Source organism: Eleutherodactylus coqui, chromosome 7, assembly GCF_035609145.1.
Source record: "Eleutherodactylus coqui strain aEleCoq1 chromosome 7, aEleCoq1.hap1, whole genome shotgun sequence".
Taxonomy (NCBI): domain Eukaryota; kingdom Metazoa; phylum Chordata; class Amphibia; order Anura; family Eleutherodactylidae; genus Eleutherodactylus; species Eleutherodactylus coqui.
This window is the reverse complement of record NC_089843.1, coordinates 171,092,884-171,116,795: the sequence shown is the minus strand read 5'-3', so window position 1 is coordinate 171,116,795 and position 23,912 is coordinate 171,092,884. Positions and strand designations below refer to the sequence as shown.

At 41.6% G+C, this 23,912-nt stretch overlaps 1 protein-coding gene across 3 annotated transcripts in view; it reads right to left on the bottom strand.

Annotated features, from left to right (window-relative positions):
* The window catches only part of STPG2 (sperm tail PG-rich repeat containing 2), a 639,920-nt gene that overhangs the window by 246,593 nt on the left and 369,415 nt on the right, over positions 1-23,912 (bottom strand). For all 3 annotated transcript variants that reach the window (XM_066574018.1, XM_066574020.1, XM_066574019.1), the window contains exon 13: positions 6,617-6,732. In XM_066574018.1, the coding sequence (XP_066430115.1) occupies positions 6,617-6,732 (116 nt within the window). The remainder of the gene's footprint in view (positions 1-6,616; positions 6,733-23,912) is intronic.

Here is a 23,912-nt window from a genome sequence, read left to right as displayed (position 1 = left end):
GCATCCAAGTAATAGAAGTAGAAAAATGTTGCCTGTAATTGTGCTGAATTTTTAACGACATGGCAATAGAGCAAGTTGCAAAATTGCTGTCTTAAAGAGGCTGTCCAGTTGTAAACTATTGAAGGCCTATTGCATACTTGGTTATCAATAGAAAAAGATCAGCAGGTATCTGCTGCCTGGGATCTCGGCCAACAACTGTTCATCAGGCCAGTGTCCTAGTGCACTGAACCGAATTCAGCAGAAAGCAGACAGCTCCCTTCTGACTGTAGTGGCCAAGCTGGTATTACAGGCAAAGTGTCCATTGAAGCAAATGGGAACTTTGCCTGTAATACCAAACTTGGCCACTACAATGGGAACAAAGCTGTCTGCTTCCTGCAGATATCAGCTCAGTGCATAAGCCCAATGGCCGGGCAAACAGTCTATCATTATGATAGCCCATAAAATTTTACAAGTGGACAACCCTTTAAGGATGACATGTAATTGGTATCCATTCCCATACTCTTAACATGTATTTATAGTATTGCATAACATAGGGAAATTGCATGTGAACCTTATAGTGGCCAGTAAGTGAAAAAAAAATCTCTCTTGTAAAATAAGTAATGAAAAATTAATAACATGAATGTAACCATGCATCATACAACACCGTCTTGCTGTACAAGGTCCAATCATGTAGGATACAACTAAAGTATACCTCCAGTTATACAGAGGAGCTCTGAAAGAATGAAGAATCTGCTAACCAAGTACACTACAAAGTTAAAACCTATAGAAAGTGCTGCTGCATATTAATTTTCCTTTATAGCTGTGGTTAAGTGTCTACTTTGAAGAACAACTCCCCCAGCCACATGAAATCACACCCACTACTCCCTAAGATAGCCCACTTTATAACTGTGATCCACTATTGTCCCTTAAGAGCCCACTAATTGCTTCGTAGAAGAAAATGGAATAATTACAACTGAGATTTTAAAGGGGAAAGTACAAAACATAGTCAGACATGCATCCTGGGTTATTTCAGTAGAAAAGGAGGATACAAGCAGCTTCCCAAAGAAACAAAAGAGGTATTCTGGTTTCTCCCATCAGCAGTCCTTGGCTGCGGTCAGCTGATTCATTTTGTAGTTCTACTCCCAATAAAGGTGTATGTTCTCAAGGTTTAGAAAGCCTTTGTGAGAGGTTGACAAAAATATTGTTTTTATTTTAGTGGGTAAATGGGTGTCAGAGGTTGGTAAAATTCCCAGAGATGAGTGTTCTTAAAGCTATAGTATTTCTACTAACATTTTAATAAATCATTCCCAAATCGTTATGCAGTTTAGGACTGCTCATAATATAGGGTGCATTCTTCATCGAAATCTCTATATTATATTCCAATAGAGAGACTGAAGAGTATCCTAAGTGCTTTGGTGTTCAGGTGGACTGGGTCCATTTATGTGGCAAACTTGTATGAGAATTAGAAAGAGATTATTGTTTCTTTATCAAAAATGTATAAAATGCCCATTTTGAATATCCCTAGGCTGTATATGTCAGAGAAACCTTCAGTTGTCACCTGGAGTTCACACTCCTCTAAATCTATCTTAAAGGTTTTGTCACTAGAACCATGATTGCTCACTTGTGATTGTCCTCTTATGTTCCCGCCATACGTATGTAGTGTAAACATATTCTTAGATTTCAATTTATTGAAACACATATACTTAGGATACTTTAACATTGGATGACTGTCGCTCCTGTGCAACTATTGCTTAAATCACTCATTTTGGTAGTTGGCCCATGTATATGTACCCTTAGATAAAAGGCAAACTGTATCAATTGTCAGCTATGCGAAACAGGAGGGAAATAAAGCAGCTGCCTGGGGACACTGGTGTAACAATAGGGGATACAGGGGATGCAGTTGCACCCGGGCCCAGGGAGCCTTAGGCTTCATGTCCATGGGGAAATTTGGACCCGCACGGATTCCCCATGCAGAATCCTGCAGTGGGTGCCTCCTGCCCCGCAGACATGAGGCCAGAAAATCAGATATACTTACCTGTATGGACGCTGCGGATCTGCCCTCCGTCGCAGCTGGATCTTCTTTCTTCGGCCCAGCGGATGTGCTCAGGACTGCGCATGCACATTTTTTTTCTATTGAACCCCTGCTTTCCCACGGTCATGCGGCACAGCACAAATACAGCTGCGGGTGTGCCGTGGGACCAGATTGCTTCCATAGGCTTCAATGGAAGCCACGGGAGACCCGCACAAAATGGAGCATGCTAAGGGTGGTTTCTCACGCGTGCAATCTGCGCGCCAGGGAAAAATGACATCTGCAGGTATTTAATTACCTGCGGGTGTCCAATGATTCCCTATGAGCACAGATCACATGTGTGGGACACCCGCACGGATTTACAAATACTATTTTGCCTATGGATATTGGGCCTTAGGGGGCCCATGAGGCCTCTCTTCTCCATATAGGGAGCCCAGTACTATGAATAAAGTATTATAGTTGGGGGCCCCATTACAGGTTTTGCGTTGGGGCCCAAGAGCTTTAAGTTACTCCTCTGCCTGGGGAAACAAAAATGGTATTTCATTTCTGCTATGAGTAGTCCTCGAGACAAGGTCTGTCAGCCCCGTATAGATTTGTGCTGGTATCCACATGATACAAGTATGGCCCACAATACCAATATTAGCATTACTTGCCATCCCAGCAGAGTTGTCTATAGTGTTGACTATATTATATTCTGTTCCCAGTAATACAGTACGCATACAGTATGAGGGAAAATTCCACTTTTATCATACTACACTATATAAACAATCATGCAACACAATGGGGAAAATGTGGTACTCAGTCTTTCACATAGAATATGGTTATAAGTCACCAATCTAGAAAAAAAGATACTTTCCCAGTTAGGGAGAGTTACATAATAAAGTCTAACTGACTGTATGGATGCAACAGAAAGTGAACTGATTTTTGAAATCCCTAATGTCTATATTAGCATAATTATCCCCAACCTGCTTGCGCATTTTTATGAGTTGGGACTGACATTTATAATAATCGCAGATTCTGTACAAAGGTTAATATTTTTTATTTATCAATTCTGGAGGCTTCTTAAATAGCTAATTGCATATCTCAGGGTGAACTTTTAAAGAAACTTAGAATAAACATTTAGAGACAAGGAGAAGAAATGTAAAACATTATTTGATTGACTAATAATAGCACAAAAAAGGAAAAGCAGAAATTCTATTTTGATTACTCAGATATCGTTAAATCCTAAAATAATCTGATTCCCATTCTGCATCCAATTATTCGGTTTCATTTAGGATTCGGAAAGTGTATCACTGTGTCTAAACTGTTGTGAACTATGCTTACCACCAGTAGTAGACTGAAAAAAGTGAGATCCATTTGATTAATTATCTCCAAGTGACAAAATAAAAGTTTGTGCAAATTAGTTTCATGTTTTCCGTTTATACAGGTGACATGGCAGCTATGTTGGATCAGTTTGTAAATGCATTCCAATGAATCCTGATGGACCCTACTGACACAATCAGGTCTGTCAGATTTCCATCAGGGTTTGGTATTTTTGATGGCAAGATTGATATTGCAGACTATGCCAAAATCAACTGATACAACACCAATGAGGACAGAGCTTTCTTCTTTTTTCAATGCACAGAAATGTTACTGTAGGCTCATTCTCCTTTCATCTGACCCTTTCTCTTCTATTTTACTTCCCCTATGTCCTCTCTCATTTCTGTTGGTTTTGGGGGTTTTTTGACTGCTATTTATTAGCTTCCTCACATAATGCATACAGTGCATTATTACAGATGCCCAAACACAGTGCAAGTCCATGTACTTACTTGAGAAACAAATGGAGCAGTACTTTGATGTGCAAGATCCTGCACTAAAGGAGTTTTACAATTATAGTGTACATACATATGACCCAATGGATTATCTGGCAGGAATGTTCATAGGAACTTTTGTTTGCCCAATCACGGGGCTGTGAAGCTGTATCAGATCAGCTGAAAAATGAGCAAACGGCTTATTCATCAGCTGACTGCATCTTTTGTGCGGATGAGAAAGTCATTGTAATTGGCAACGCACCTTCTTGTGTGAACAAAGGATTGGCTGCTGACAATGATAAAACTGCATGAGTGACACACAATTGGAAGAACCACATACATTATGAATTAGCCTGTGTGAAGGCTAGGTAAACAAGCACTGATTTCTAGAATAATGCTTAATATACTATATATATATATATATATATATATATATATATATATATATATATATATATATATATATATATACACACGCAGGGGGTGCAGCATTAAAGCAGCTGGCAGAGGTTGTTAGATAGGCATTCTGGTACTGCGAAAAACGTTAACAGCTGTGGGTGTGGCAGAAGCTAAAGTGTCACTTTCTACAACACTCAGAGGAGAGTTACAGCTCAGTGGAGCTAGAAGGTCTGAAAGCCTGAGGTCCTGTGTGGACCATTTTGGGAACAATCATGCGTTTGACGGAGGAGAACGTCCTCCAGACGCCCTGAGCAGGGTAGTGACGGCGGCCCTGTGGGGTTGTGATGAACCCTTAATTATAGACTTTTGTGTGATATGCTGTGTATGCTGTCTACATTGCTGCACCGACAAATAAATGTTGGCTGGTGCCACTTTTAAAGAAAATTCTTGTTCTTAGAGGATGTCTACATGCGTGAGGTACGCCGTTTCCCAGATGGAGAGGCTGGCAATCCGCAGGCAAAAACCCCTCTATCCACAATATATATATATTACAATGGAGAACCTCTTTAATGACACATGCTTAGTTCAACATATCATTGTGACATTGTTTTGGTACTGGTGTATACAGGGGTATTACAAATGATCTTTCTGATTTGAAACACTTGTAACTCAGGGTAATGACACTCAGATACATAAATTTGATATCAATGTAAAGAAAAACTCCCAAAAGCTTTTTTTGCACAACATCAAAAATGTTTTCCACATCAGGTGTTCAATGTGAGCGCTCTTCGTTACTCGACACATGTCAAGACTGTACTCAAGTTCCTGCTACACATATTGCAATGTATCCTAATTGACTGGTGCAATGGCTTCTGTGATGTGTACTAACAGATCATGCATGGTGGCTGGTAAAGGGGGCATGTAGACTATCTTTAACACTCCCCCCCCCCACCCCAAAAAAATCACAAGGCGTAAGACGTGGGGAATGTGGAGACCAAGGAAGCCATTCACTATTATCACAGCCTGCATGGCCAATCCATCTGTTTTGTAGTTGTCTATTGAGCTCACTTCTGACCTCATTGTGAAAATAGGGGGGTGCCCCATCCTGTTTGAAGATGAAACCTGGCATTTCCTTTTCCAGTTGCGGCAGAAGTCATATCTGTAGCATGACCACATATGATATCCCCGTGATTTTTTCCTTATGGGCAAAAAATGGGCCGTATACTTTCCTACAGATTATAGGGTAAAACAGTTTCACCTTAGGAGAGTTGCACCTATGCTCCACGTAGACCAGATTCTGACATTACATTTTTTGACTATGCCAGAAAGGTGGAAGGCAGCTTCATCACTAAAGATTGCATGAAACCATCGGTTTCCATTAGAGTTTGCATCTTCTTGCAGAAAGGATAACATCGCAAAGGTTTGCACAGAATCCTCCACACAGTCAAATGCGAGTTGTCCAATTCTCTGCTTGCTCTGATGGTGGATTACTGGGGACTTTGTATGAAACTTGCACAGACATGGTCCATTTTGTCCTCACTTAATGGTGGACGGCTGGATGATTTTAACTAACAGATGCAACCCTTTTCTTTAAAATTGGAGTACCAATACTTGCGAATTGTGCGTCCGCTTGGTGGATCTTCACCAAACTTTGTTAAAAAATGATATTGCTTATTAATAACAGACTGATAGACGTGAAGATCAATGATGCAAAACGTTCTTCTGCTTTTGTTGGCAGCCATTTTCTCTCATATCTCCTTAGCGATTACTATGGCAAGAATAAATGTTTGAGGCCTTATATAGCAAAACCATCTAACAGTAAGACTGTCCTTGTTGTCCATAGCAACCAATCACAGTAAAGCTTTCATTTTACCTCAGCAACTTGGGAAATGAAAGGAATGGAGACCCTGTTGGAGAAGCTTAAAGGGGTTGTCTCGCGAAAGCAAGTGGGGTTCAGCACTTCTGTATGGCCATATTAATGCACTTTGTAATATACATCGTGCATTAAATATGAGCCATGGAAGTAGTGTCAGAAAAAAAGGCTGCATTTCAAAAGTTTGCTAAGAAGTTAAGCGAAAAAATGAAACTCTGGGAATCAAATAGTCGTGTTGCTGGAAGTAGGGATCAGAGACTAAAGAGGTCTAGGACCCAGTTCAGACAGCAAGTAAAAGAAAACTTCCTAATGAATTGTGAAAATGAGATACAAGCAGCACTGTGATTGGTTGCCATTTTCAACAAGGTCAGTCTTACTGTTAGATAGTTTAACTAAATGAAAGTTTTTGAGTTTGTTCCCATTGATATCAAATTTATGTATCTAAGTATCATTAAATTTGAGTTATGAGTGTTCCAAATCAGAAAGATTATTTGTAATCAGCTAAGTAACTAATTGGCTGTATGTCATTGTGTAGTTATTTGGTACCTCATATGATCCAGGCCCTGGAGAAATCTCATTTGGGTCTTTAAAACGTTCCTCTCTTGGAACAGATGATAGAGATTGCATGACCGGCTTCTTCATTAGGTCATAGGCTCCTGGTCCTAACAGTAAGAAAAGTAATAGTATCATGATGAATAAAAAGCACATAGTTCATATATGGTCGTATAACAGCTTGTATTACCAGTGCTCTAATTGGACAGACCAGAATATGTCCACTATTTCAATGTATACTTTGTTACAATATATGCGCAACATGCATACAACATATTAGGATTCATGTAGGTATAAATCATCTAACTATATATCAATTTAAGGAAACTATTTTTAAACAGGTCCCATATTGCAGAAAATAGAGTGGCATTTCCTGATAAGCCTTCTTGGACACTTTTCACTGCCGACATGCATTTCCCTACACCTACAATTAACTTAAAGTCAAAATGAAAACTTGCTAGTACACTTGAATGCAGACCTCTCCTCACACCTAATTGAGCAAAATGTGGGAAAAAGAAAAGAAGAGAGGGAGCACAAAGGGGGTGCTTGTCATGGTGAAGTAAGTCAAAAATCAATTGTAGGCAGCACACAATAATTATTGCTCTCACCTATAATTGTGTAAGCATGTGCATAATAGCATGAATCGCTGCAATTCATAAATATGATGTACCCCACATACAAGAGGAGTTGCAAGGCCCTGTTAGTTCACCGGAGAGCCTTTCCCAAAGCTCACACCAGACCAATAAAACCACCTTTCAGAACATTTCTCACAGAGATATCATTGTTTATCAGTTCTTTGGCTCTGGAGTGTGGCAATCACAAGTAACTCGCATTGTATCTAATCAAGAGAGAGAGGAAGATGAAAGAGGGGTAGAATGTCATATTCTTGGGATCAAGGAAGCATAAAGTCAAATTATACATCAACAAAGTATTGGTCTTAGGCCTCATGTCCACTGGAAAAATACAATCTGTGCAGAATCTTCAGTGGATTTCCGCAGCAGATTCCGTGCAGATGTGCTTTAAATGGTATTTTTTTTGCATGCAGATATCCGCACCTATAGATAGCAATGTGGCCGGTCTGTGCGGAATCCGCGGTAAAATGGTGCATGCTGCGTTTTTTTGCTAATTGATTAAAATGCCATCCGCGGGTGCAAAATTCAATCTAATTGACCGTGGATGGCCAATGATTCCCTGTGGACAAAATTGAACGCGGATTTCACCCGCGGAATCTGCATTTCAATTCTGCTAGTGGACATGAGGCCTAAGGGTGTGCAGCGTGCACGTTTATGCAACCACATTATGTTAAGCTATTTTTTTAAATCTTCCAGCCTAAAAGATTTTAGCTTGTTTTTCAATGGAATCATACAGATAACGTACATTGAAGGTCATATTGAAGGTGGAAATAAACCTGAAATTATTCATCTTTGTGAGACTTTTTTAACATTATAAAAGCTTGTTATTTTAACAAGGGTGTGTAGACTTTGTATATCCAATGTATGCTCTTATTCAGACGTTTCTTTCAGGGACCTGGCCTGCCTGCAGTTCAGGCCTTTCACCAAAAGAAAACATTTAGCACATTAGGAAATGAAAATTCTGGCAAAAAGACCCAGGATTGTTCAGCAGCTAGAATCAGCAATCAGGCAAGAATGGCAAAACATCCCTCTCCCAAAACTCCAGCAATCGGTCTCCTCACTTCCCAGGCGCTTACAGACTGTTGTAAAAAGAAGAAGGGATGCTACACAATGGTAGACATGGCCCTGGCCCAACTTTTTTGAGATGTGTTTCTGCCATCAATTCTTTAATATAGGTTAATTTTTTTAAAATTAAATAGAAAAATGTCTCCCTTCACTTTCTGATATGGGTTCTATGTTCTACTTTGAATAAAATATGGTTATATGAGATTCTTAAATCATTGCATTCTTTTTTTCGTTATATTTATTTACATTTTACACAGCATCCCAACTTTTTTGAATTTTGTGTTGTACAAGGCATTTTAACCCCAGAATGGGGTTCACCTCAGGGGTTGAAATGTGTAGCCTTATATTTTTCTGTCCTTGTTTTAAATAATAAAGAACATTTTTTTATCTGAAACAGACTTAGCATCACCTTAGCAGTAAAACCTCGAATGGTGTTTTTTTGAGTGTTTTAATCCTAATTCAGCAGCAATATTTGTCATATTGAAGCTTTTGATAGCGTGTCTACTTTGCTTTCTGGTCCCAAGAGTATGACCTTACTACCAATCTTTCATCTTCCTTTCTCTCGACTAGACGCAATGCGATTTACTTGTGATTGTCACACTCCAGAGCCAAAGAACTGATAAACAATGGCATCTCTGTGTGAAAGGTCATGGAAGGACTATTGTGAATCTACAACATCAGCATAACTGGGTGGGTCGCAAGTTCCTGGTTAACTTCATTAATATGTGGTCCACACACTAATGACCTGTCCTAAGGATGGGACACTGATGAGAATCCCTGTAAAAACTCTTTCATTTTTAACTGTGTAGGACCTGTAGGTTTCTTTAATCTTAGTAATCATACAGCATACCGGGTACACTGGTGTATTTAAATGTAATAAAAATCTAGATTTTAAAAAAATCAGCAAGCGATATCTGAATTGTCTAACCAGTATAAGAAATAATATCTATAAGCACCATTATAGGTATGAACATTTTAATGAAATGTTATGACAAATATTTGTGACTAATCATAATGAAATGACATTTCAAAGTGTGCCTTAAGGAGTAAATACCGGTGTACCGCAAATCACTATGGCATCACAAAAATATGTTAAATGATTCTGACAACATTACTGGACAATTAGATCATCAACTTTGTATATCAAATATATGGAAAGCTATTTAACATAATCTTCATTTAAAGTAATGTTAACATTGGAGTTCATTAGTTTTAATACAGTCCTCTTCAGCATAACACTACACTTATTAGATATTATGGTAGCTATACTGGAGTCATATAAGGCTTTGACAATATTAATAGACAATAGTAAGTAATACTGTAATACTTTATAATAGTGTGCATGGATCTGTGATAAAGAAGGCTTTAGTAATCAAGTATATTTGAGGGTCTATTCTGTAAGTGCAAATATAAAAGAAAATATAACATACAATTTCTGTTCTATTTTATAGGGAATAACAAGGGGTGACAAACTTTACAGACCCTAGAATAGGAATCCTAGTTATACATTAATGCAGAAGGTGCACTGCTGCATAACTGGGCTAACTGTAAAATCTAGTGACATAACAAGTAAAAGCTATATTGATGATATACCGGTAGGTACAGAGAGATAAAAACACACTGGAGACCGTACCTTGGCACATGCGGCACGCTTTAACTTCTTATGTTGTTGGATATTATGCAGATTTTCAATAAATAATTGAACTGCACTGACGTTCTAGACACTGATTATCTGCAGTTTGTCCCTGGGAAGTTGAAGAGTTATCTCAACTCGTAGTTAAGCTGATCTACAACTTTCTACACAAAGTTCTTTGGTGGTTTTCTCTTGTGTTTTTCCGACATACACCTAATGACATATGAGAAAATCATTTTTGGCTTGGTTTCCGCTTAAATATTTGTACCTTTGTTGTATTTGAAAGATAGAAGGAAATAGTGGAGGCATAGTATAGTTAAAGGAGTTGTCCGGCCACACAGAGTAAAAATTTTTATAATGCTGCTGCTTTCCTTTCAGTAAGGATAGTAACAGACAGCATACAGGGGCTCAAACCGGCCAGTAGATCAGCTGCAATGTCAGTTTCTTACCTTAGACTCTGATGTTCACTGCAGCTTTCAAAGATGGCGCCTCTGTGCTGCCTTCTTACATGCTCTGCGCTCTCCCTCCTCTGTGTGCGCGCTCCCGATGGTAGTAAGAGACATGAAAAGGCAGGATTTCCCTCAGCTCACGTCCTAGCCCCGCCCACGACACGCCCACCTCTATTGAACTGCTCTACAGTCTCTGCCCGCCCAGGCCCCGCCCCCTGCTAAAGTAAAGTAAAACATTTCCCCACACACACATGCCCTCATAGTGCCCCTCTCACAATGACCCCCCCCCACTTCTGTCAGCCGGGTCCATGCACATACACATCACTGCACCCCCCCCCCCCTGCACACATCCATCCATCCATTCCTCCATCTCTCCCTCTCCACACACCCCCCTTCCCCCGGGACTTCTGTCAGCCGGGTCCGTGCACACACACACATCACTGCACCCCCCCCTGCACACATCCATCCATCCATCCATTCCTCCATCTCTCCCTCTCCACACCCCCCCCTTCCCCCGGGACTTCTGACAGCCGGTCTCCAGACACCACGAACACACACATCACTGCACCCCCCCCCCCTGCACACATCCATCCATCCATCTCTCCAACTCCTCCTCTCCAACATTTCCAACATTTCTCCCCTTCTCCCCTTCTCCCCTTCCACTTACTTTTGAAGTCCCGATGGTGTCTCCTTGGCAGCAGCGGCAGGCAGACACTCACTCCGCTCTGGTATATGAAACCAGGAAGTGAGTGTACTGCGCATGCGCCGACCGGCGGCGCGCGTCCCCTGCAAAGATTAGGGAAAGAGCGCGGTCCCGGCGGAATAACCAAGGACTGCGCATGCGCGGAGGGGAAGAGACACGTTCCCGCGCCGACGAGAGCTGCTGCCGGCCCGACAAGAAATGCAGACGATTTCTTGTCGTAACCTGGGACGACCGAGGGTCAACACAGGGGGGGGCACCCCTTCAGGTAAGTCCAAAACTTCTGTTTGCTTCATTTTCCATGCACAATGTATATTACAAAGTGCATGGAAATGGGCAAACAGAAGTAATGAGATATGATGTTTCTGGGCCGGACAACCCCTTTAAGTGAGAAAAAATGGAAATCAGATATGAACCAATTCCTAGGCAATGCAAGATGATGATTTATTATGAGTCTAAGGTGCAAACCCTATCCATGCCATCTAATGCTACATATTTTTGGTTTTTACTATGTCTTGATACTTAGTTATGTTGGTTCAGCTGTTAAGATCGTTCCATCCCCCACAGATTAATGACACCAACTCAGATAACCCATTAAAATGATAAAAATTGTCTTTATAACAGTTTAGGAATGGCACCCTGATGGCACAACATTCTGTTTGGATTATATAGAACATTAAGGCTAGATAAAATAATTAGTCAATGAAGGCTTCCTGTCTTGTTAATTGGTCTCAGAATGAAGACAATTAATTCTTCACTAGACACTAATGTGTCAATTCATACTCTTGTACACGTAATACAGGTATGCAGTATTCTAGATATTTGAAAATAGTGCATATGCGCTATACTGGATCATTGCCACTATGATCATTGTTGCTATATACTGGCTTCTGAATTAAAGAAATGCTTTGTGATTCATCTTTGCAATATTAGATCTCTGTCTGTTTTATTCCACTTAAATGGAAGTAGTACATTCCCTTACTACCGTATCTACCAAGATATGAACTCCCAAGTGGATACTGTTCGCAAAGGGCCTAGCTGGAATTCACAGGGTCCCCATACCAAGGACAGGTAATGGCCCTCACCACGTAACTGGTACCATAGTATACTAAACTGAAGGAGTGCAAACACAAGCATAACTATTGGTAGACAAGCAGCAATCAAAGGACCAATAGTTGTCTCATATATAAGACTTTCAGAGGGAGCAGTGAATACAGTTTGTGTATATAAGCTGAGTGACTAATGATTGTTCTGCATAATAACTTACTAAAGTTACAAGTTTCTATGTTCGCATATAGTGGGAAGTAAAGCTTTGGAGGACAAACCGCTGTACTTGCAAATTAAATTGTCCATAGACTAAGAAAAAAAATAAGTTTTTCTTTTTTGAGCACATAAATATTACAAAATGTACATATTCTAAATATTTATCAGTTATATCAGTTGAAAATTCATTATGCTTGACTTTCATTTATGTTTATCCCCATCCCACACTGAAGACCTCTATACATAACACTCGCAGGTCATATTGGGTAAATGCATCATTCTTGCATTACTATCTGCATTATTGCAGATAAATCACAGAGCTCTGTCTGTCATTAATTGCAACAGCCAGTGACATCCCATATACAGGCTGCTGCAGCCTGTAAACAGTATTTCACATAGAAGACCTAAACCTGCTGTGCTGGGCATAGCAGGGAGCCAGGGGAGGTGGGTATAAGCTTGTTTGTTTCCTTTACACATGGGGAGCCAATTTGCAAGAAAATTAAATAAGTCAAACCTCTTTCAAACAGTGCCAGACTGGGGCGCCTAGGTCCCAGTGCAGCATCCCGTAGGGTGACTCCAGACACAGGGCATACGTTGAGAAGCTGAGAGGGAAGAGCGGTCACTTACAGAGGGACACACTTCACACAGGGCATTTGCAGAAACGCAGCGTTTTTCAGCGCTGCGTTACTGCAGATTCCACCCCGTTTCAGCAGCGCTGGCATACTTTATGCCAGCGTTTTGGCTGCGTTTTCAGCTCGGCTGAAAACACAGCCAAGAATGCTGAAAAGAAAAAAAAAAGTAATACTCACCTAGCCGCTGCAGTCCGGGTCGCGGCCGCTGGTCTCGGCCGCTGATCCGGGCTTCCTCGGCACTCCCAAGTCTATTGCCGGAGGCCAGGTTTGAGAACCCAGCCTCCGGCAATAGAGTGCTGTGATTGGTTGTCGGTGCTTGTTCGATGCCCAATCACAGCCCTTCATTGACTGTCTCAGCCAATCAGAGCTTGCCGGCGCTGATTGGCTGAGACAGTCAATGAAGGGCTGTGATTGGGCATCGAGCATGCCGATAATCAATCACAGCACTCTATTGCCGGAGGCGGGGTTCTCAAACCTGGCCTACTGCAATAGACTTGTGAATGCAGGGGAAGCCCGAATCAGCGGCAGAGACCAGCGGCCGCAACCCGGACTGCAGCGGCTAGGTGAGTATTAACTTTCTTTTTTTCTACCTAACCTAGCTGGGGCAGATTTTTGGGGTAGGGCTTCTATTGTAAGCCATCACCCCGAAAATCGGCGAGCGGTTAATGCTGCCAAAAACGCGGCACCAAGTGTTGCCGCGTTTTCAGCAGTGCTAAAACCGCTGCCCATTCATTTTAATGGGCGACGCAGGGCTGAAAACGCCCCAAAATAGAACTTGCATCGCTGTCAAAGCACAGCGTTGCAAGGCGCTGCATTTTCAGCCCTGTGTGAGCAGCCCCATAGAAATGAATGGGAGTCTTGTACAGCGTTTAGCGCTGGGCTGAAAAGGCAGCGCTAAACGCTGTATAAAACACCCTGTGTGAGGGAGGCCTTAGCCTTGGCCAGAGCAGAGCTGGGCCTCTTCCAGACACCACTGGGAGAGGGATGAGCAATAAACATAAGAACAGTAGATAGGGTTATCACAGGTGATGCCACCGTTACGTTACCCACTGGAATGACCCTCGGCGGTAAATAAAGGAGCCGCAAACTGTATAACGTACTTCAGGTCCTGGGGAACAGTCAGGGCCTGGCAAAAATTTACTTGGAAACTTGATTAGGATACATTTAAAGAGTACACTGGTGCAGGTAAACAGAAAATTAAAGGTCAGGGAGGAAACTTAGGGTGAAATCGATGCTGCTGTCGCGGTTATCTGCTAGGAACTGCTCCTGGACAGGAAACTCTCCAGAGGAGGATAGGGGTAGGGTCACTTCACAGACACTCTCACAGAACAGTACCTCTGAACGGTGGTTTTGGTTGTCTCTTCTCACTCACTCTCAATCTCTCTTACTTGTTCTCACTCATTGTTGGCTCCTGGCATTGTGGTACTCAAGAAACTTCTCATTTTCTTCCATTCTTCACCACATGAGGGTTGAAGGCACCGCCATGTGGCTGGCACTCTCTCTCAGGAACCCAGAAGAATAGAAGACCAGAAGAAGAACTCTCTTTCGCTCTCATACTTATAATCTCTCACATACCACATGACAGGACATAAATTAATACATTTGCAGGCATGTGCCAGTCTCTTGCAAACATTAATCTCTCACTTTCTGCAGCTGTGCAATACACATAACAAGATGACTAGACAACTTTGCATAGCACATCTACAAAAGACATGACATGTATGACACTTATGGAGGGGCAAGGATTATACATTCTGCACCACTACACCAATAGTAAATTTTACTATAGGGATGCACTGAACAGTTACATGCAAATCTAACCTGTTTAACAAGCTATACTCTGCCTATCAGTATGTATTGCAGTGCATGTACAGTACCATGTGCTGTTCATGTCTTGGTTCCACTCTTGGTTCAGGGCTCTCCAGGGAAAACACCTATTTCATTGTGTGAGTAGCGAAGATGAAAAAGGAGGGTGGAGCAAGACCCAGTGAGCGTGGTGAAATGATTCTAGAGTAAATAGTGTTTCAAATGATGGAGGTGCTACCAACGAGATAACGCTCCACCAAGGTGGGCGTGAGTATAGCGAAAGAAAATGTAGTAAAATTCTGGCGGTGAAGGAGCAACACTCTAAGCTAGTTGAAAGCTAAAGGTCCAAGATGCGATAGTGAAAGCACTTCTTTTGTATTTAACAACACAGAGAACCAGCAAGTGAATACACATTTCGGGTTCGAGCCCCTTTATCAGTTCGGCTGGATTAAACACAACAGGATGTCTAGGGTTCACACAATTCCAAAGGTTTTTGGATGAGCCAGAAGTTCTGTATGTGACAGGAAGGAAAGAGGTGCTTCTGGCACATCCAAAAACCTTTGGAATTGTGTCACCCCCATGCATCCTGTTGTGTTTAATCCAGCCGAACTGACGAAGGGGCTAGAACCCGAAATGCGTATTCTCTTGCTGGTTCTCTATGTTGTTTAATAAAAAAGAAGTGCTTTCACTATCACATCTTAGACCTTTAGCTTTCAACTAGCTTAGAGTGTTGCGCCTTCACCACCAGTATTTTATCACATTCTCTTTTGGTATTTCACTGTGAAGCAGTCCAAGCCTGATTTAAGTCCATTATATGCAATTTAAGAGACAGCTGCAATTGCCTGTAAGCGGTAATGGACCCCTTACCTCTTGTACAGGCTGTTCTTACACCCATGAGCTAGCACTCAGACTTTGAAACACGAACTTTCAGAATTTCTTTTCTCAACTACGTGTACAGATGTAAATTAAAAAACAGCTTGAATATATATTCCTATCTGAATGACTGTTCTGGAATCCGAATATACACGTGATGTACCCAGCTCACCATGTTTCCAGTGACCTCAATGGAAATTCTGTGTGAGAAGTGTTCATATTCCAATTCTACATTTGCACTCAGCAGCTACCTGCATTGTAAGGTCACAGTATACGTGTACCTTTTTATGAATATTTCAGTGCTGACGGGAACCTTTGTGAAGAGAATTGGCATCAAAGCCAATGAGACAAGCGGTGTGAGCCAAACTTCTGCATACATATCAGTTGCATTAGAGAAACCTCTTTGTGCTTTAGTCATTGCAATACGTTTTATCCTCATGAGTGCTGCGAACAGATCAGCAATAAAGTCAATTTGAAAAATGTTAAAGTACATTAGGATGGCTCATATTATGCAAATATTAAGTGCTGCTTTCATCCTTTCTTTAATTCAACATGAGGCCGTCAATATAAATTAGACATTGCCTATTTCTTGACGTCGCTTGGAAAAAGACTGAGCGGCTGTGCTTCTTCTAGTTTACATACTCTTTATGATTTTGTTGTTCATTTATTTAATAGCAAAAAAAAAAAAAAACATAGCTGGCCCTGGCTATATACCGCTCAGAAGGAGCAGACGTTTAGCAGCTACAGCGAGACTTGAATTATGCAGAAGCCTGTTTATTTACTAAAACGGCAAATTTTTTTAATCACAGGTCAGTGAAGAATGAAACTTATAATTCCAGATCAAACACCCCTGTCTGCCTCATGAAGAGTATGAAATGGGAAAATCACAAGCAGGCGCTTCCTATAATTATATATTTTACGCCCCTATGCTGGCTCACTCTCTATGAAATGTCAGCCAGTGCTACAGGGCAAAAATGGCACAATATAACAGATGAATAATTTAAAAAGAGTAGATATGTTAGTATGTAGAGGAGCAAAGTGCCATATGCCTAACTGTAAGTTAATATAGCAATGGTCTTGTACGCATAATGTGTAAGAGAAGTATAAGAGTAGGGAGCACATGCAATGATAATGGTCTATACCATTCTACATTACTAGACCAAACGGGAACAATATGTGCATATTCAAGAAACTCAATGCTTCAATGTTCTATTAAACTAAGCTCAAGATTGCCAATGGAACACTTGTTTCTACAGCTTTTTCTAGGGAAAAGCAGGACATTTTTACTTAGAATCATAACTAATAAATATCCTGTATCTCAAAATGTAACTCAGCTATTCTGTGGGACTCAGGTGGGCTTCACCCAAAAGAATGTATAAGAATACTGCATGCTACATTATAAAACTAAAAGGTCACAAAAATACTAGAGCTACAGAGACACATTATAACAGCAAATGTTCTGTTTGCAGTTTAACCGTTGCTAGCATATACTGTCTATAGGAGCTGTAGACCTCAGGGTCATAATTAGGAAATAAGAAAGCAATGGAAATGTTCCCAGCCACCTAGCTTTCTCATGAAATGAATTATACAAGCCAACAGAAAAAAAAGTCAGTCACCATTTTCTTTTATGTTACACTTTTGTGGGGCCCTTTAACAACTGCATAGACTTCTCACCCTAAGGGTTCCTGTCCATCGGTGAGTTTTCACTGCGTTCCCCGCGGCAATTATCCAGCCGCGGGGAATGCATTGAACGCTTTCCATAGCATTGCTAAGTAAAGCGCAGCCCCCCTGTCCACGAGCGGAGAATCATTGTGATTCTCTGCTCGTAGCCGGCAATTTGCAGCATGCTGCGAATTGCTGCGATTCTCCGCAGTGAGCCTATCTGTCAGAAAGGCTCAACGCAGAGATTCATCTGCTGGCTCCTGCTCCCGGGTGGCGGCTCCCACGGCGGAGATTTGCCACGGGATTGCAGTGCCTGTGTACAGAATAACTTCAGACAATACATTACACATGTATAAACCGCACTTAAAAAGTGCCCACCATGCCCACTTGAACGTAAGGCTATTCATCCTCAATGTGTAAGGATGAACATGTTCTTTACAGACATCGTGTGTGCTACATTTTTCAAAAATAGTTTGTTCACCTTTTTTAAGCTAGGGTAGGTTTACGTTATTCATCAACGCCAAGTCACTTTCAAGGACATTATTGCAGATAACTCATCAGTTCACGTTGTTATCATGAACAAAGGAAAATCACTATAGAACTCTCAGGGCTCTAACACATGGACAGTAAGTAAACTCATCTTTCTGTCATTCAGGGAGACTATACAGATGCATACGCTAAGGAGGGTAGGCCCTATAAAAAAAATCATAATATGCATCCCTCCTAGAACCAGTCCTCGATTGACTTTATCCAAATGTAAAAGGGCTTGGAAACAGAGATGGACTGTCAGTATGCCCAACCACTTATTACTGTATCATTGAACTATGAACAGTTGGCTATTGGCACATTCACCACTATTATGTATTTCACTATTGCTATTGTTCCTGCTGTTCTAATATGTGCTTTATTAGCACAGTCTATCAGCGGAGAAATGGATCATTGACACTAACTATTAGACATTAGGTCAGCATCCTGTGTGGGAATTTCTCACATCTTCTGATGCACTAAGATTGCGTTATATAGCTCCATAACTAGTGGCAAGTTATATAAGGAGTTTGCTTAAAGCACATTGTGGCAATATAGAGTGAAAGGAGGAGAGCAGTGCTCACCATTAAAGAACACCATACTGAACCTGAGTAGTGTACCTAGAAGTGCTACATTACCATAGAGAGGATACATTGAGCTGCAAAAAGAACTTTGGGGCTGTTGGAGAGTTGAGAACTCTATACCATTCGGAGAAGTGGCCCTGGAGATTGCAACTGGTTGGAGACCAAGCCCTGATAGAGACATAGCAGGTAAGCCACAACCTGAAGGGATCCTGCAAGTGTTTATGGCCTGCTGCCTAGAGAGTCAATGCGTGATCTACATGATACTTCCTGTAAGTGTGACCAGAGCTGCATTGACCAGCCAGTGTGGTGCCCTAAGCATACCTGTAGGGCCGAGCTGAATAGAATGAGAGTGTGTACTGAGGCCTGCTGGTGTGCGCCAAACCGAACTGAGGACCAGTGGCAAAAGCAAAACATTTCCAGAACAGAATCACCTGACACCTGTTATTAAAAGAGGCAGTGACTGGACTGTAAGCAAGGAACTGCGTAGTCGAGACTAGCACTGTTGCTTGAAGTAAACATGTTATAGACTGTGTTGCTGCAAACTGCTAAGTTATTTGCTTCTGTAAAAATGTGTAACCACCAAGCGGTTTATTTCTATAAAAGCGTGTAAGCACTAAGCCTGTTGTCCTCACTGAGCGTCTGTAAGCACTATGCTTCATAATGAGCAAATGTCCATTCTGGTTATCCCTGTTGTGTCCTTCTCATTGTCTGCACCATCCTTGACTGGGGTGCAGGTCACGCAGTCTGATCTAAAACAAGTAAGGAATTCTCTACCTTTACAAATACTTCCCAATACAAACCTTCCAACGACCTACTTATTTTGGCAGCTCTGGGGGAAGCAACATTAAAATCTCTCCACTGTGCAGCAAATTTAGAACTAAGACTCATGAGGCACACATTGATGGTTGGCCCATTCCACCTCTGGAAATCCACTCAGGTACATGCTACTGATTCTATGATCATGTGTTATGATTAATGTAAGACACAAGTATATATATCAAAGAAAATGGAACAAAAATGTATCTCTGCAAACCTAAAAAATAATGAAAAGATATATTTGACATGTTAAGTGAGTAATGTTTCCTTCTCTATTATGTTTGATATCCACACAAAAGTTACATATGTTGTCATTAGTTATCCATTGTTCTATACTGGCAGCTGAGTAATGAAAGAGATTAATGTAGGATGTAACTCAGTCTATGTCAGTACTAATGGTTGTATAATGGTTGTGAGCCAGTGAACAATGGTCACATTAAAGACCTGCTCTACCGCAGCCATATGAATAAATCTCCAGTGTGTGTTCTAAATTGACATTGTCTCACCAAGGATCAAATAGAGGAGTGAAGCATATTAAAAATAGACATCGAGAAAATAAGACATAATTATAATCAATCATGAACAAAGAAGAGCATTTTGGAAATAGACAACCAATTGTGTGGTCCCTGAAACCTTTTTGCACCGTTTGTTTGTGTGCCTGTAATTGTACTGTGATACAACATAATTTCCTGTATCACTCTTGAAAGACTTTCATATAAGCACATTTACATTTACGCAACATTTTCTCTTTTGATTGTTCTTTCCAACTTAGTTGAACAAGTACAGATAATTGCAGATGTTGATTAATGATTCATAGATTTCATTATGTGTAAAAAATGCTAAGAGAAGCTCCCACTTCACTAGTTTTCTCTTATTTCAGTTGCTAAGCAATGCTTATTAAGCGATACAACACCAAGCATTTTAATTGTGCATATCAAGGCTGACTAGTAATACATCATTAGCTAAATTTATGTAAAACATGGTCGAACACCTTAAGGTCACAGGGCTGATGCTGGTTAAATAGCCAGTAATGACAGATTTAACCAGTCTGCAGGGTTACTCTCTAACATGGCTTAAATAGCTATTATTACAGTAATATAAAACACATCCTCCATGGCATGCCATGTATAATTCCACTCCTTTTTGTCCCTCGCATAATTCTGCTCATTAGACTTGGAGATGCAGATCTCTTACTGGGTTTCCTTATTTTGACACCTTGCTGGTCTTCTTTGTTTCTTCTTGTCTATAAGGGTATATATTTATAGGTTACAATTAGAGATGAGCGAGCATACTCGCTAAGGACAATTGCTCGATCGAGCATTGTCCTTAGCGAGTACCTGCCCGCTCGGGAGAAAAGGTTCGGCTGCCGGCGCGGGTGACAGGTGAGTTGCGGCAGTCAGCAGGGGCGAGCAGGGGGGAGAGAGGGAGAGAGAGATCTCCCCTCCGTTCCTCCCTGCTCTCCCCCGCAGCTCCCAGTCAGCCGCCGGCAGCCGAATCTTTGCTCCCGAGCGGGCAGGTACTCGCTAAGGACAATGCTCGATCGAGTAATTGCCCTTAGCGAGTACACTCGCTTATCTCTAGTTACGATGTGTTTAGGTTGTGAGTAGGAAACCTACTGACAGTAGATTTGGTCTAGTTCCAGACAATGTATGGCGTTAAGGGCCATTTACACAGGATGATTATCACTCAAAATTTAATCAAATGTATGAAGAGCATTATGTCTAAATGCAAAAACATTGTTCACCCATTTTTAGCTAGGGTAGGTTTAGATTCAACCTACCAACAACAAGGTTTAGATTCAACCAACGTATCTGCAATAAGGACATTATTGCAGATAAGTCATAAGTTTACTTTATCATGAACAAAGGAAATCAATAAAGGACACTAAATATGCCCGACACTCGCCCCCGCATGTACTCGCTCCAGTGCTGTTACACAGAAGTAAGTATTGCTGACTCTGACAGAGCAGCCAGCAGAGGGTCGGGACGGCTGGAGGAGATTTCACTCCTCGCTCTCCCCCGCCCCTCTCCATTCACTTTTGAAGTCAATGAAAGCCGTCCATTCCACGGCCCGTTCGCGGTGCTTCCATACGTATCCGCAGACCCAGAAATAGAGGACCCAGACAGCATTTAGAAGACCCAGACAGGCAAGCGCAGTGTCCTTGGCCACGAGCAGGGCTCCTGCATGCGGAATCCGATCTGCCCGTGGACATGAGACCTTAGAAGAGTAGGTTCACGTCAAACACCAATTATAAGTTATATTTAATTATAATCTCTCTAAAACATAAGTACTTTTAGAAATACATTACTTAGAGATAATGTGTCAGCTCTTCTGATGAGTCACGTTTTGTAAACACTTGTATTCCTCCTGGAATAACAGCCGTGAAGTAATTATTTTAGAATTCTGTCTTTCGATATTCTTCTGTTATGATCACACACAGCAGAAATTATGAAAATCCAGACCAAAATCTGCACATGGCTTTCTTGTTATGCATGAAATACACAATAAAAATACCCCACTTTTGCGCAACAACTAGACCATGCCGCAAATGTAAAAATTCACAGCATGCGTAGATTCCGCTGCAGATTTCTTCCACTGTGTGTGAAAAGGGTTTGTTAAAACTCTACTCACTTACATTGTACTATAAATTGCTGCAGAATTCTGGAGTGCCTTCCCTTTTAGCACTACATGCAGTCTCTTTATTATTTCCATTCTCTACCACTAGAGACACTTTTGAGCTAATTCCCACATTGGCTGTGGCTGGGCTTTCTAAGCCCACCTATCCACACTCTGCATTCACCTGTGCAGATTGTGGATTACCTTCACAAATTCTAGACACTTCATACACAGAACAAGACATTTCATAACTCTTCTCACATGAGGCTTCTGTGTCAAAAGAATTTCTGCAACACTTTTTTATCAATACACTTTTAAAATATGTTTTCATTAGACACTAATGCACACCGTGCAGCTTCCATTGCACCATCCTGTAAAGAAAACTCATTAAGCACATCACATGTCCTTGCATTGACATTATCCCATTATGATATAGTGTCAGTCAGGGGCGTAACTAAAGGCTCAGGGGCCCTGATGCAAAACGTGAGCTGGGGCCCCACCTCTATCTGTTTCTATACCCGTACCCATACCCAAACCATGCTGCACAGAGACATAACTTGAAGCTTCTGGCCCCTAATGCAAAACCTGTAACAGGGCCCCCAACTATAATACTTTATTCATAGTACTGGGCTCTCTTTATGGAGAAGAGAGGCCTTATGGGCCCCCTAAGGCTCCTGGGCACGGGTGCAACCGCATCCCCTGCACCCTCTATAGCTACGCCCCTGGTGTCAGTGCACTCGCCAGTGCACAGTGTGCAGATTCCACCGCACCAATATGCAAAGCAACATAATTATCACATTTCAGTTCTGTGTCATTTTCCACACAAACGTTTGCCACAGACTCATTCTGCAAAACATGTACAACACTGAGTCCATCAGATTGTGCAAGTCCATTCTGCACACCTATATCAGTCACTAGGATGGTCTCACCACCCCTTAAACTTGTCTTGTGGCACTGCAGCTTCTCAAGACACACTTATGAAGCTCTTCTAGCACAGTTCACATTATCAGTTACTGCGACTCCGGCCAGCAACTGTTTTCAGACTTGTTTAGACTGATAAAGAGCAGGTTGTGTAGGAGGCTGCACCTAATCCTCTCCATCCCACAACTGGCAGAAATAGGGAAAGTCTCTGCCCAGAACTACCTCCCCTGTCAGAACTTCACACTTTTCAATTTCAATTGACACAGTCCCAAAATTAATTAACACTGTCCTGCTTTTCTCCAGACCTGTGGCAAGGCATGGCAGAACCTCAGGCATGAGCCTAGAAACTGCCTGCTGTAGATCAAGTTCCACCAGTAGTTGGATTCCACCCAACAGCAATTCCCATATCCTTGCAGCCAACTTTGCTGGCCTCCTAGCTGTAGGACACTTAAGTGCACAGCGCTCCATACTGTGACACCTCCAACCAGAACAATCCTTTTGTTTCTCTGGGATTGCTGGCCCTTTAATTTTCTGCAACTTTCAGCAGCTTACTTTTTACATGCAATTTTGCACTTTCAGACGTCCCGGTCCTTCAGCTGCAATACAGTCACTTTATGCACCATGTTCTGCCTACATCCTCCCCCAACTGTGAGAATTTGGGAATTAGTCATATGGTGACCGCCATCTTCCTTATTTAAGATGGATTGCGCCACTCGAACAGAGACACTGGACAACCGGACGACTTTAAATCTCTGCCAGCTTTATTGCACACAGCAATGGTTCACAGTGTTTTTAAACTGCACAACACCAAAACACAAAATAGTTTGGCTGACCACTAACTATTCATTTGTATGTCCCTCACTACATTGGCCTAGTGCCATAACATCAACATTCTCATCAACACAGTTCATTTACCATACTCCACCAGGGCGTTTGTCTAAGGGCATCCCCCTTTAGCAGTGGTGTGGCTGGAGGTTTTAACTCCTCCAACCACACTCCTACAGCTGTTAAGCTAGTCTGCCTGTTTTCCAGCCCCCTATATGTATTGTAATAGTGTACATGTATTGTAATTATTTTTTCTCACCCCTATGAATGACGTGTGGTTTTGGGCCC